General features: G+C 48.5%; 1 protein-coding gene across 2 annotated transcripts in view; it reads left to right on the forward strand.

Moving 5' to 3' along the window:
* LOC107228144 overlaps positions 1-15,972 on the forward strand; it is a 107,966-nt gene that overhangs the window by 80,644 nt on the left and 11,350 nt on the right. For both annotated transcript variants that reach the window (XM_015669519.2, XM_046746835.1), the window contains exon 2: positions 10,877-14,637. In XM_015669519.2, the coding sequence (XP_015525005.2) occupies positions 10,877-14,637 (3,761 nt within the window). The remainder of the gene's footprint in view (positions 1-10,876; positions 14,638-15,972) is intronic.

The raw sequence follows: 15,972 nt of genomic DNA on the forward strand, positions 1-15,972 counted from the left end.
ATGGACGAGGGTCAAGGTTCGCTCCAAACCAGAAATCACAGTCGCGGGATGGTATAAGAGTCCGAGCATTCTTGTCATAACTGCTCCAAAATTGTTTCCTGAAAGATAAGCAAAGAAGATTGGATCCCCGGTGTATCTCATCCGTACAACCGGACGAAGAAATCCGTGAAAGGTGTTTTTCAGCGCAGCTGATCGTGACGACATTAGGTTTCCATGATGCCCAGCCACATCGCTCAGCAAGGCTTAAAAACGAGCAGTTAAACGGTTACACGGTTGCGACTTTGCCAAGTTTGCGGTCGGTCACTCTCGGTGTTCTCGCATGGTTTTCAGCTCTGGTATCTCGAAACGTCTAAGCCTTGAAGGAGGTTAAGCACGCGAACAAGGCTGTTTTGAGGCCGGCCTCTGAAGAGCGGAGATCACTCGAAAAGAATGCGGTTCGTCCGCACCTGCATTAACATCTGTTCATTGCGTGGATTTATAAACGAAACGCAACTCGCGGCCGATGAAATCAAGGCAGGTAGTCGAAGCATTACCAGCTGGCGAAGCGATCGGTTGCGTAACGCGTTGCGAATACCCGCGTGCTAAATCGCCCGAGGCAAGCGTCACGAGATCAAGGAATAACCGACTTGAACCTGAGTTGCCCGAAGGCGAACCGAGCGGTACGACGATGCCTCGTAAATCATTAATTTTCATCACTGAATATTATAATTAGAACTTCCGCACCAACGAAATTCACGACGCTCGCATATTTATACATATATATATATTACATTATATATATATATATGCATACACGATCGTGTTCTACCTATGGATCCACGACACTCGCGAATCGTGACTTGCCGCAGAAATGCACCGGCAGACACATTCGAGACGGTTCACCCCATCATGCGTGAGAATTGTGTTCACGTGACTGTCCTGTTAACTACAAGGAAACCCGGAGTACCTTGATTATACAAGTGCAAGTGGTACCGTTGGGACAGTAAATTATCGAAAGTAAATTCAATCTTGAGAAGCTTTTTATCGCACCTGCAAATGCGATGTATCAGACATTGAGTACAGGTACCTAATTTGCAGCATGGAGTTGCGATTCACCTTAAATCACTTCCATTTATGGTTAACACGAGCTGTTCGTACGTTTCGTTACCATCTTCGAAAAGGTGATTCGACTCAACGGTTCGAACGATCTTTGATTGTTCCTTTACCGATCCCCCATGGGGCCCATGAAACGCGGAGTTGTGACAATGGCATCATTTTATCGCATCGATAGTTTGCCAACGAAATTCAAGGCCTAAATGCAGAGCTATGACCCGACGTCGAGTCACACAATGGACTCTTTCGTGATCGTTGATACAACGGCGTTCGATATGCCGGCTCTAGCCTTGTCACGATCACGACGCCCGGTCAACCCGCACGTTGTATCGATTTTCGTATTCCTCCGAGTCTTTGTACTATGTCGGATGAACGACCAGAGATACGAGACGCTTTGCGAATAGTAATTAGCGTCATGCGAATCATTAGCATGTTGTTCTATTGTTCGAACGAACGGACGCTTGTCCCTTGAGGCAATAAGCAAAACGCAACAAAACATTTGAAAAAAAAAAAAATAATAACAAATGAACAAATACTTTCGCACAATAGAGAAACACGAAGCGAACCGTCTATAAAACCTGTGCTGCGGTAATTATAAGTTCGCATCTTCTCAACAAAGTGAAATTGAAGAAATTATGCCTGACACTGAGGACGAAGCATTTGCATCTCAAATGCTTCAGGATTTGAATGACGAATGTGTCTAGTGGATGAGGTGACCATCGGTAAAGGTCGATTGCTAATATCTCTGCAGCGAGTGATGCATCGCGTGGCGGGTTAAAAATTCAAATCATTGACACCGATAACTCGCGGACATCACGGGTATTATACGGGCATTGTTTTCATACGTACCGCTTAGAATCGTCCCTGAAATCGCCGATGATGGATGAATAAGGATGGTGTACTGCTCTATCCGTAAAAGCTTTGCGATGTGATCAGGCATCGCGAATTACTAAGAAACAATCGAGATAATAAGTAAGGCTCATCTTGCGCCTGTCTATTTACCGAGATAATCATATCCCGGTAATTAAAACAAGTATACTTCGATCCACACGTTTGCACAAGCATTGGTCATTATTTTAACAAAAACCAAAGTAACCGCGCCGCCGTACGTCGTGTGCGATATAAGGAGAAAAAGCATCTCGCATAGATAAAAACTGAGCAAAGAAAATAAAAAATGAAAAGAAAAGTATCGTACATGAGCAGGCAGAACGCGAACAGCGATATGAGATCAAGTAATTAATTGATAGACGGACGAAATACGCCGGTCAGTCTGGAGCGAAGACGAATGGAACGCAAAACGAAACAAGGAGGCCGTACTGTGGTATAAAAAAAAAATTGTACCTACTACAGCGATAAAGCTGATCGTTGCTGGTACGAGCAGGGCGGCAAACTGGTTCGGATAAATCAACGCGGCGCGTCTCCGTTAAGCTATGCGAATAGTTTTGACTTGTACAGGGGAATGGAGTACCTGCGCCGTGGCATAGAACACGGTTTCTCATTAGCCGTTCTATAATTAGGCCTATTATGAGCTTTATTACAATTTACAATCAGGAGTGCTCCTACTCGAGATGAAAAGCGATCCTCGGAGGAGCGCCGCGTAAATCAATAACCAATAATCGAGTCAGACGTCGACGAGCCGAGCTCCGAAGCTCATTAGCTCGCACGAGCAACAAAGAGGCGGAAGACCGGCGTGCTCACGTCTATAATGCAGTTCAACGTTCAGTGCTCGGGCATTGCTGGGTATTGATATTGAGGGAGGGGGTGGGCATAGTGCCGGAGTAAGACACAGTACATATTGTGTAATGACAGGCGGTAGGCGGGAACGCGGCTCTTTGCTGCCTGTCAGTGAACCTAATTGAACACCATTTGCGATGATATTTGCAGCGGAGATGCCGCGAGCTCACCTTGATCTCCGTAGGTGCGCAATAACTACAAAGACCGGGGCCGCGGATTTTTCGGGGATTTTGCGCGTAATGATTCCGCATGGATTCCAACGGCATCGAATCACCGTCGATGGTCCATTTTTATCGCAGCGGCGACCGTTCGATGCGAAAGCCTTTGTACCTATGCGTACAAGGTGGGATCGATTCCGTCGATGCTTGTCGAGTAACCCTAATTGAAGACACGTTTCGGAAAATAATAGCTATTAGATCGCTTCCGCGTTGCAAATTTTTTCCCAGATTTCGTCCACTCTGTTCGCAGTTTCAAGTTTCGCACGTTGCTGCTCGCGATCGTTCAAAGCCGACGGTTCGTACGGGTACCTGGAATTATAAGGATTGAAAGTTGCGAATCCGCAGAGGTGGAACCGCAGGCGGAAGAGAATCCGAGGTACTGCGATTCCCTCGCCACGACCTGTCAAGTAATTCTAATTGTACACAGACCGCGAGTTGACATTCCCAGCAATGAGGGTCGCCGATGACTCCGATACCCGGGGTGCACAAAGGCGGCCGCTTAAAGCTAGCCGGCTAGTCGTAGGTAGGTAGGTTGGTACCTACGGCAATGCCGCGGAATTATTTGCACGTGATGATTCCGTGAAGATTCCGCCGAGTTCACCGCGAGTCAATGATCTTGATCTTGATCGTGAAACATGGGAACTAGCCTCGAGGTTAGTTTTAGGTCTCGCTGCCGGCGGCGGAGCGGGATTTCCGTTTCATTTTTTAAATTGCGTCACCGGCACTCGCGGCTCCGAGGATGGGTAATTACAATGTAACTAATTAGCCGCAGCCCCTCCCGGTCTAAAATATATGATCGGTGCAAATTTCGTGCGGCAATGTTGTGCCGACGCGGCTGAAAGGTCACGGCTTGACCGGATCGTAAATACGAATATACTCGGTGTTCGTTTTGGCCGCGTGTTAGAGTTTTAAGCGTGTAAACGTCCGTCGAGACGCGAGAGAAAGAGAGAAAGGAAGGAATACCTGACGCTTCTGCCGTTGGACAGGGAATCACAAAGGCTGATGCTGCTACTTGCGACATGTAGGAAACGAACGCTGAGCCCATAACACACTAACGACAGAAGAACCGCCCGGCGATGCGATCCATTCAGCTAGGTATTCCTAGTTCTCCATTGTTCCATTTCGCATTTGCATACGATTTAATGGATCTCCCAGCCGCTATTGTACGATTCAGGAAAAGCTTTACATAACAGCCTTTGGGGTCGATGTAATCACCTGGCAACCTAACTAACTGCGTCGATTGCAGACGAGACGATTCAGAGCTTCGGGACCAGATGCGGAACTTTATCGCTATTCGAAAACGGAGCGGTGCCGTCTGTTTTTCCGCGTATGCGTTATGCCGATCGACCATGTAATATAATACGTCGTTTAAAACCGTAATGGCGTTCGCGCAATTTCCTCACTATAATAACCGATTTTCGCATCACGTGACAATAATCGTTCGTAGAAGTATAGTCATATGTATGTATATGCATATGCATACAAGCCGTTTAACCTCATTGCTATTAGCAAACGCGAACGATAATACTGAGTGGATATTGCGACACCCGAACAGAATAACAAAAGTCAATTCGGCGAACGTCGCTGGTCGTTTTACTATCCGCTTCTCTCACCATGCACACACGTTTAATCATCTGTTATGCAACGTTTACAGGAAAAACATGTATCCTCTACCCCATTGGGAACGAGGACGTCCGTTCTGATGTCACGCCGTGAAATAATAAACTGAATAACAAATCGGCTAATTTTTCCTGTCACAAAGGTGCTCAAATGAGAACAGACGAAATTGCTTTTGGCGAAGAGGGTTTTCCTTTTCTTTTTCTCAGCTCTCACAGTGCGATCTCGTCGAAAGCAAACGGGAATCGCGCGAGGCTCGACGTGCACCAGGTTCCTAACGTTTCGTCCGTTACATAAGTATAAACGCGAGGTTCTCCGTGCGCGATGACCGGAGTGTCCTCTGCCCGGCGGCGCTACCATTGCACCGGAAACGGATGTACGCTCCATGGGAGACCCGCATAACGCGTGCTCCCTCGTTCGTTGACTGTTCTCCAGCTCGCGATGCGCCGGAGCTTCGCATTATTTAAAACTACCACACGCTCCGCTTAGTTGGTAACTGCAACAGTTCCGAGGGCTCGACTGGCGAGATGCGTTACGAATTCATAACTCGATTTCAAACATGGCTCGGTCGAGAGTAAATTCTCAAAGGCTTCGAGTCGGCGGCCTTCGGCAATTCTTTCCTTCGTCCCGTTTTGATCGCGATCGGATCATCGAACCGAACCGATGATCGAAACCGAGCCGGAAGATTCGACCGACCGATCAATGAAATACTCAGCTCTTGTTCTCCTCGAGTAGAAGAGAGGAAAACCCAGCGGAACTGAATTCGCAAGTGGCTGCTGCTGCCGGGGATACGCAGGAACTTTTTTCCGTCGACATATGCTGCTATTGTAATATACCAAACACTCCACGCGTGTCAGAGTCTAACGTAAATTGAACCGTGCGCTAAACAATGGCGCAATTAACTTGTCACCTGTTAAAAATTAAGTCATTGGCTTTACGCGATACACGTGTAACACGTATTATATGCATATAGACCTATAGCGAATGGAATTAAACGTTCTGGAACGAAACTCACGCGAGTGCGGCAATGTAATAACCCGGCGGACGCGTATTTCATTTGTATTATTTTCCTCGAGGCGAGTATTTCCCTCGTGCATTAAATCGATATAACGATTCAATTTTCACGGTCACGCGATGCGAATGAGGATACAAAATTTTCGAATTCTTTGCTCAAATTGCACCTCGCATGTATTCGCCTTTGTCCGCGAGTTCTCGAATGCGTTATTATTCGACCTACCATCTTCGCCTGCACTCGCTGCATCGCCTCTGGGACGCGTGCAGGAAACTTCGAAGAAGCGTGTAACTCCGGCATAAACCGACGTCGGCCGGGGATATCTTCGCCTGGGAATCGGTGCAATTTGCATTTTTTCAAGATATTATTTAGATTAGTTACGGGAAGAAGACCTTGATTGCGTCAAATTGGCGGAACGGGTGATCGCATCTTGCTTACATAAGCCGTCGGTGTGTTTGTACGTAACGCCAGCGGTCAAAAGAGGCTTAAGTTTTGTCTACGAACCATGCCGAGCGGGTCCAAAGTCCGATTTACGGCTGACCGAACAATCGCGTCTCTGACATAGCCGCGGATTTATTGTACCAACACAGTTTGACCAACGCTGAACTAATTTTACCGTCGAAATTAGTTGTTCCCAACTCGTACGGCGAAACGACCGAGTTCCATTCTTGATCGCCGCAACTGCAATACATGCGCTTGAAATATTTATGCATATCGCATATCATTTTCTGCATGTCATCGAAACTCTCGTGCTGGCATATAAACGTGCGTCTATTCTCATGTGGGTATAAATATGATTTAAACCGGAATCTTTTAATTAGTTCTCCGAGTGCGGCAGAGCTACTATTACCCGCAACGACTAGTTGTACCCATAAGCCGAAGGTATAAACTACGCACATGCACATGTGTACTTTCATCACTGAAACGTGTTCGACCAGTTTCCCCTCGCACGGCATCCATCAGTGTCGTCGAGAAGGTTCAATGCCACTACCAGTACCGATACGTTACTTTGGTCTATGAGTGAGTTTTAACATTTTTCCGGATGTTTGGTTTTTTTTTTTTTTTTTTTATCCCATCGCAAAACGATATTGAGCCGTTGTCGTTTCCTATCGTCCAGCGATATCTGGATCTTGAGGAGCTGGCCGAAGCCCGACTCGACTTAAACCGTCAGATCATATTCATAGATAGAAAATAACCCTCGGGTTATCGCTTCTTTTGCCCATCGGCTATCCGAAGAGGTACTCCGGCTCTACTCTTCTTACTGAATATTATACAGGACGCGAAACTGTAGCAGTATAAACCTCCTGCCGCTGGTGCAGGATAATATTCATTTATTCAGTAGCTCAGGGCATATATATATATATATATGTGTATGTATATGGTATGTACCTTATACCTTGACGTGCTACGTTTCTTACCCTCAAGCTCAGAGATTATCTATCCCTGCGGTGCATGTCGTTGTCTAACACGAAATGAAATATTGCAAGCTTTTTCCAATTCCTCGGACGATTGCCGAGAATAGTGGGGATCGAGTATCGAAATATCTGATTCCCGGTATCGAATAATATGGCTCTCGACGAATAACGGAAAAGCTAAATTACCTGTTCTGCACCAGAGATACGTTCCTTAAAAAATGAATGGCGAAGGAAATTGCAGATGAGAAAAAAGTTAAGCGTTATTACTCTTCGAAAACTAATGAAATTCATATTGCACAGTTTCGAAAACACTTTTTACAATGTGTATAAATAATTTTCGGTTATTTACAACCCTATAAAGAGCCTTTCGACACCGACACCTATCCACAGGATGACGTACAGCCACTGGGGAATGTTCTGGTATCAGTAGCACAAGTCGTACCTGCATCGAGATCGGAAAGATGAGGTATTTGGTCGCAATGGTTGTTTTCTCAGCTACAGTGGCATGTTGCAGTTTCACGACATTTGTTGCTGGAAGAACAGGAGCAGTGAGCTTGACCTTCTTTATACACATGTTGCCATGAAATATTATAAGCGTCACCGGTCGGTGGGCCTGTGGACACGGTCACGTTGCCGGAGCGGACTTGTGTCGGGGTCAAAGAAGGCATCACAGCCCTCGAGGACTGCGCCGCGAGTTGATCGGTGAGAAAAAGTGGAGCACGATGTTGCACGGTCGTGCTTATATGTATATACAATATACATAAGAGAAAAGCAAAAGCGACCCGCATTCGCTGCGGGTGAACTTGAGACGTTCGATTTCTTCGGCGAAGCTTCTGGCCGACTCCGGTAGCCGGTACAGTAATTGAAGGTTGTGGGTTTCGATGACGGTTTTACACGAGAAACTACGAGAGTTAGGTGCGCCTTGGTCCATGAACAACCCGCATCATTTTTCAGCCCGATTCGGCGAGGCCAAGGTGAGGTTCTTGGTCAGGTCAGGTCAGGTCAGGTTAGGTTAGGTTAGGTTAGGTTAGGAGAAATGCCGACGACTAGTGGAAGACCTTATCGCTTATAGTACGCCGCACGCCCGGTGCCGTTGCTGGACAACGTTTTCATTCCCCTTTATTTTCTGCGAAATGGCAACTCAGGTGCTAAGGACATGGTTACCCGTCACACGACTATGATATACGGTCACAAGACTCTCCTACGTCTCAAAGGTTCCCAGGGACGGCAAAGAGGACCTTTCGAAAAGGACTGTGCCTATTCTCACAATTGTTCGATCGTCCCTTCTTAAACGATCCACTACAAAGCCTGAAAGCTAGCAATCTCTATCTGAATTTTTCGTGTAACACATTTTTCAGTTTTTCTGAAACTTGTAAACGCCAGGGTTCGATATATGGATTTGAAAGACGCGAGCCAAAATTTCTTCGGAACCTCCTCGACTCGTGAAAACATGTCGTGCGAACTTGAGAATCATTAACCTTCGTAAAATCGTTGAACAAATAACCTTTTCTCGTAGAGATGCGACGGCCCTGAGATGGTGCCTCGACCGGTACGCAGGGCTCGACGTGAGAGTCGGAGTAAAGCGTACCGCAGGGTTCTCGTAACTGTTTAAAAAGTCCTAAGTTACGGCAAGAGGTGAATCTTGTAACGTAGCAAAAGCTCAAGTGAGTTACGGCTACAGAGGGCGAATAAACGTGTCTACGGCACCTCTTTGCGCAGTTACATGTAACCTCCGCTGACTTTTGATCCGCTTTGACCTTGACCAGTCATAAATATATGGCAAGTCACAATGTGTATCAATAATTATACCTCGGGTACAATCGGAACGGCGAAAAAGTCACCGATCTTATCGGATGCTTTATAATTACCGGTGACGTCTACTCGTGCAGCTTCATAGTTTCCGTGTTAGCAATTCTTGCAATTGTCTTGAACTACGAACCGTATGAATGTTTCGACACGGACATTCCTTTGCCTATGTGCATATCTACGTGTAACGTATAGATGCGTGTACGATTCTTGCTACACGATGACCAAAATTTCTGGTATGATGTCAGAGGCTTCGGCTATATGTTTGTTGGTACGTCGACCACCACAATATTGTCTTGATCGGTGACTCGATATGGTCTAGAAATGACAATTCATTCCAGGCCGGTGTATATGAAAGAGACTAGATCAAAGAAGAAATTTGCCTTGAACTTGATCTCGCGATGCCTTCAGCTCTGTTGGCGTCGATGAATCGCCCGAAATGACGATGATAGATAAAGAGCGGAAGGAGTGCGTGTATAATCCGAATCGTACTGTATCATGCCTGAGGTACGAACACGGTGAAAGAACACCACGAGGCCATGGTAAAAAATCTTTAACGACGGTCACCATAAAGCGTATACTGTTATGTAAATCAGGCGATTCTTCATCAGCCGTTCTGTCGTTAGTAGAAAAATATTCGGCCAGTCATTTTCGTAATCGATCGGACTGCTGCACGGACGTAAGATAAAAATCGTCTCCAAGATCTGTTCCGTGATTGGTGATGATTGATTCCCGCTACGATTCGTGATCCATGATGCACGTTCTGTTCCACACGGAGTAATCGAGTAACCAGGCTCAACGCAAAGCTTGAATAATGTTTAAATATATAAAACGAAGCGAAGCGATCCCGGAATCGAAATCGCGATCTCAATGCGAGCAAGAATCGTTCCACGTCTGTACTTTTTTTTTATATTTTAAGACAAGCTGCATACCATTCACGTGCAGTAACCTCTGGAAACGAATCTGACTTCATCCGTACTGTTGGATTTGAAATTTGAACCAGTACACCTCACCGCTGCTACTGTTCCATGTAGGTACAAGCTTTATTGGTGACAAGGCTAGAGATAGAACGAACGAAGAATAAGTGGGACTAGCCACACATCTGGCTCGAAACCCACGCGAGTGTACGATAATCGCCGATCGAAAACATGGTTTCAAAGGCAGTGTACTGAAATGCGCGTGGGTAGACGGAGTCGCATATTTGCTTAATGAATTCCGTTGCAAGGTTTGATTGAAATTTGAAAAGGACGATTATTTGGCAGGTTTACATGGAGAAATTTTGCAGCAAAAGGGGAATGAGTTAACGAAACAAGCCGATTCTATGCTCGTTGTGTCGATTCGACGGTTAGGATTTGAATGAGAAAAGAAAGAAAAAGGAACGTTTTAAATAAAAAGAAAGCAAATGTAACCACGGAGAGAAACACTTCGAGCGTAACGCGATAGCGAACGAAACAAACGAACGGACACAACGCGTTGAGAAAATTAACGGTACATTCATGGTACATTATCGGATGACGCCTACCGAACCCTAAACATTGATCCGGGACGAACCCTGGACTCATCTCTGACCCCGGGTATATCGTCTTCGGCTCTCAAGACTGTCGCACTCGTTCTCAGATCTGTCATCCGATAACTGCCGATCAAGGACTCTACGTGTACGAATTAATTGGACCTCTACTGCCCCGGATAATCGTGCCCCACGACTCGAGTCTTGCAGGTCGTTTTTCATGGAAGCCGTTATTAGGCGCTTTGCACCGTCAAAATTTACCGTTACTGCGATAGGTCCTGATATTGAATTAACCGAAATCCGAGGTGCAAAATGTCAAGAATGACCGTTGATCACCCGGAGAACGAAACTTTCCATAACCAGTTTTGCGGTTAATACACGACGTCGTAGAAATTAGCCTTCCGCGGAACGCCAACGTCAAGTCCTCCCACGTTGATACGAGTTCTAAATTTTCGTTTCTCTTATCGTGTTACAGATGCGTCCACCGATCATCACCGCCACGGAAGAATGTCGCTGCACGCTGAGCTGCCCGCGTCGAAAGCGAAGAGAGAACAAGCGCTCCGAAATATCCTGGCGGCAAAACGTCGCCAAGCCTTGGCGCAGCGTCCTGGCGATCAGCTGCGAGGCGTGAGCGCGACTCGGCTGCGCGCCGATGTGCCAAAGGATGCGACCGACGTCCTGGAGGGCCAGGAGACCAGACACGGCGTCTACGTCGCGGCGCCCGGTGAATCCAAGGTGGAGATTGGGGCCCAGGAAGAAGCATCGGAACCGTTAATCGGAACTGCGGTCAGAAAAGCCGAGAGGGATTCGAGCCTGATGGAGGGAAGTGGAAATCTGACATCTAAGAATTCTGAATCCGGCAAACAGACCGCGGAGACGACGGATCTCGGTCATGACGACAGGACGACGGTTGGAACAGAAATCAGACACAAAGCATCGTCTGGCTTTTCGAGGAGCGGGCATATTTCTACGACTAGAAACGGTTCCCAGCATCTGCAGAGGGTCGGCGGAGCTAAGATCGCGTCCGGGAGCGAACCTGATCCTCGAAAAAGTAGTAGCAACAATACAGTGATGATGTCCGACAGTCTGTACAAGCACTTCCGACCGGTGGAAAGCAACGTGCCGATCGAAGAGATGACGCAGTTTTTGTACTTCGGTCAAAAGCTCAGTCCTGAAACGCAGAATACGACGAGCAGTAACTCCGTCGAAGTTACGCCGACGGTTTCCCCGGTTTCGAACTCGAGGAGACGCTTCGTCGGGAAGAGGCTCAGCACGACGACAACGCAGGTCCCGGTTCCCACCCTGGAGGAAATCATTAACGAGGAGATGAACATCGCGGTTGAGAAGCAGACCATCGAGAGGAACAAGATCCCGAACCTGAAGGTGCCCGCCTTCAGAAATCCAAGCGCCAGCAGTCTCTACTACCGAAAACCACCGACGAAGCCCGCCGACCCGACGATCGTCTCGAACGTGATCGGGGCTCCGGAGACGAGGAACGCGTCGGAAAGCGACGCCGTCGCCAAGGGCGAGGGACGCCCCGCGGACCCGTCCGCTCACGCATCGTCGGTTGACCAGGTGCTCGGCGAGACGCCGGTCCAAGGGAAAGGGGGCCCAGCATCCCACGAGGCTGGCGCATCTGGGAATGCAGCCGGGGAAGACGGCTCGACCCAGATATCGAACGAGACGAGGAATCTCGGTCCCTCGGTCGCGACGTCGAGTGGCGGGGGGGAGACGGGGTACCAGGAGGATTCAGGGTCCGTGGTAAACGGGCACGCGGTGGGGTATCCTTCGGAAAAAGTGACGCTGACGAGTCCCAAGGACGACGAACCTTCGAGGATGGCTTCCACCGCGACGACCGATCACCCGGAAAGAAGGCGAAGCACGACCCTGAGGATAGTCGTCGGCGAAACCTCGACGTCGAAGGTCGGAGAGGATCGCGGAAACCTGGCGCTTCCAGGTGCGGGCTCTCCACCTGTCGCTCTGCCGGCGCAACAACACGTGTACGCTTACACGATAACCAACGTGACGCGGCTGTTGCGCAACTACTCCGGACCTGGGGTAAGCAGCAAGGAGGAAGGCGAGCAGCACCGGCAACAGGGACCCGCGCCACTCGGGACCGCCGAGATAAGCGACGGCTCGTCGAGCGGTATAGTGGCGACGCGGTCGCGGTCCGATCTCAGTGCCGGCTCAGCGGCTGAAGGAGTTACAACTTTGGAGGGGGAGCAGAGCAGCGATCGCAGTGGGGATCACGGGCCCCGGTCAGACCCAGACGCAGCATCCCGCGGTGAAACCTCGATTCGAACGCCGCTCGAAGTAAACAAGCCTCGAATACCGGACTCGGAAGCCGGTCAGAGGGACCAGAGTTCCGTTGGACCAGTTTCCGCCGAGTTTAGTGATGAGATAAACGCCCGGGACGTGGATCAGCGCATGCTGCTGAAATCGGCCAGTGCAGTGTTGAACCAGAGACCCAGTGAGGAGCCGATCGGCAAAGGCGCTCGTCACCGGAACCAACCTCGCAGGCATAACTTTAGGGCGGATCAACCAGGATCGAAAAACCACAGGCGGCCACCGCCGGTGAGGAACGAGGAAGGTGAGCCGGATTCGAGACAGTTTGCGCATAGTGAAGAGACCGATAAGTCGACAGCGGTTCGGTCGGATACGTCGAAAACCTCTAATGAGTCACTGCATTCCAACCGACCCACGGGTAATGTTACACAAAGTTACGAGGGGCCCAAAAGCGTAAATGGGAAACGTAATTTCGAGGAAAGTTTGGGACAAATGACACCAGACATGTTGGTGGAACAATCACTGAGGAGAGACTCGGCCGTGACGGATAACAACGCTGCTCCTGATATGCAGCTTTTGGATGTCACTACGAAGCCTTCGGATGCTAGGAACCTCACGCGGGTTGAGGAAAACTTTGACGGATCGAAAGGAAACGGTGGTGACAAGCCTAATGGTTATAGCGAGGTCAGGGTGACTTCTTCCAAAAGTGAAATAAGCGGTGGTAGTTATTCTAATAGTTCTAATGACGGTGTTGCTAGCGAGCAGCCCGGTGATAGGGCCCAGGTTCTTCGTGACGATGCTTCCCAAGTGGAAGCGAGAGGTGGAACGATTGATCAGAGACCCAAACCGACCGCGACGTCGGGTAAAGAAACTGTAACAGTACAAAGTACAATTCTACCATCGCTTTTCTCGGTTACACCGAGGATACTGTCGGCGGAAGATGTGCCGGCGGAGAAAAAGGGGAACGCGGTCACCGTCGAGGAGTCGGTCACGCAGGTTCCAGTTATCAGAACGACGAATCTCAGTGAGGCGAATCGGCCCTTCGGGATTGCCGAGGATCTGAGCCCGTCGGAGATCCAACAGATGTACAGGTCACCGAACACGGTAAGACCCGAAGTGACGACGATCCCAAACCCAGAAGTACAAACGTCGGAGGAAGGCGAAGGTGAAGGTGAAGGCGGATCGCCGTCGTTGGCGGTCACAAAACCGAACGGTTCTCGATCCGGGGGAAATTTGAACGGTCAAGGAACCGTGAGCGTGGAGAGATCGCCGGAAGTCAGAGGCAGGAACTTATCGGACAAGTCGAGAGACAAGGACAACGTCCTGCCCATAATGCACCTGTACAATGGAACGTCGATCTTCAACGAAACCAGTTCTCCGGCCTCGAGGTCGTCCTCCCACGGAATTGAAACTCTGCCCGTAATACTTCCGGTCGCCGGGCAAGAGGGACAACGAGATGAAAAAGGGCCGAGCTCGGTTACCGCGACTTCGCCTGCAACCGCAGGTTCACTACCTGATGTGGAAACGGCAAAAAGTAAGGCTCACGAGCATCCTCCTCCTCCGGCCGGCCGCAATCCCGGCGCCCAACGACTTCCTGATTCCTTGTCGAACAAGCCAGACAATTCAACCCGGCACCAGGCAGACCAGCCGGCACCTCACGAACCCGGAGAACCCTCGTACTCCAACCGAGGAAGCGGCCTGGCGAGTGCCGGTGTCGGTACAAACCGAACTCGACACCAGTGGCCAACCCATCAAACCCCCGTGCCCATGTTCAATTCCTCGACGTTTGATCCTGCTGTGAACAGGACGTACCTCGCCTCCGAAGGCGACACGGTCGCCACTCAGGAGACGGTGGCCGTCGTCAGCTACATCCTGGCGACCCTCGTCGTCTTTCCAATCGCCGTTGGCGTCGGACTGATCTTAAGAAGACTGATTATTAGAAATCGCAAGGTAAAAACACACAGGCGTTATGCGCCATTATTCATACTCCTTGGCTTTATCCACTTAAGTTTTACAAGTCGTAAAGATATTTATTGCCGAACCAGTTTTACGACGGTGAACACATCGAGTCACTGACGTCCGATCGATGCAATTCACCCCTGAAACCTGTATAAAATTGGGTTGACGAGTATAACGCGTTCTTCTTCACTTCACTCGCACGGAAATGTAGGAAATGTATAGATTTTTCATATCCTGAGAGTTGCCGGAAAGGGGGGGAGATACCTTAACGCTTCACGAAGCAGGAATTCTTCTTCTTCTTCTTCTTCTTCTTCTTCTTCTTCTTCTTCTTCTTCTTCTTGGCGTTTCGATCATTCCCGATGGCTCGTTGTTCTATTTATCTGCGCTAGTTTTAATCAACGATCGTTCGTTCACGATGATCAGACCTGCACGTACGTTACACAAACAATAAAAGCGTGACGCAGATTGTGCAACAGGTGTATAAAACGCGTTTGAAAAATGTCTAATGTCGATTGTTCGTAACGGGGTATTCTAACAAGACTCGGCATGCCGTTTGGCAATAACAGGTGTGTAATACGTCAATGCGGTTTCTATAATTAAATATTTCGCGTCACTTTCTCAGTGAAACAACAAGACCGTTGACGCGTTCGTTGCCAAACAAAACAGAACGAAACTGCGCGCTTAGTTTCAGCGACGTGTACATCTACTGTATTCTTATCATTCTTTTCTCCTTTTTTGTCTCCGAACACCTTTTGTTTCACCATTTACCCTTTCTTCAATTCCTTCTTTCCGGTTGAATTTAATTTATGCTCAGCCAAGGTACGAGTACCTTACCATCGGATTCGTTACGTGCCAACGGGCTTCGCTTAACTCCGGGAGTCGTTACGACAAATACTCATCAACTCTTCGTTGTTAACCCAAGTTTTTCTTTTTTACTACGAGAAACGCGTGTCGGACGCAGGTGACTGTATACCTAAGCTGGATTATGCCAAGTGGGCGATGAACGCTTCTGACGTCATCGCCACATGTGCCATTCATCGAGGTTACCGAGTCACCGCGCAACATGCACGCGTCTTGTACTTTTTCAATACGTCCCGTAAAACACCGAACAGCGACTCAACATTTTGGGATGACTCGAAAATTGGTTCAGCGAAAAATGCTTTTTTCTTTTACCCTACCTTTTTCTCATCCGGGACAGCTTAAATTGCTGCTTGATATAAAATGAAAATAAAAAATTGAAACTGTGAGCGCGACTGGCACATCTGTTAATCTCAAACCCGGCATCGTAAGCTCGAGGCAAAATTTTTTTGTACCGTTAGGAGAATA

The sequence above is a fragment of the Neodiprion lecontei genome, chromosome 1, assembly GCF_021901455.1.
Source record: "Neodiprion lecontei isolate iyNeoLeco1 chromosome 1, iyNeoLeco1.1, whole genome shotgun sequence".
NCBI lineage: Eukaryota > Metazoa > Arthropoda > Insecta > Hymenoptera > Diprionidae > Neodiprion > Neodiprion lecontei.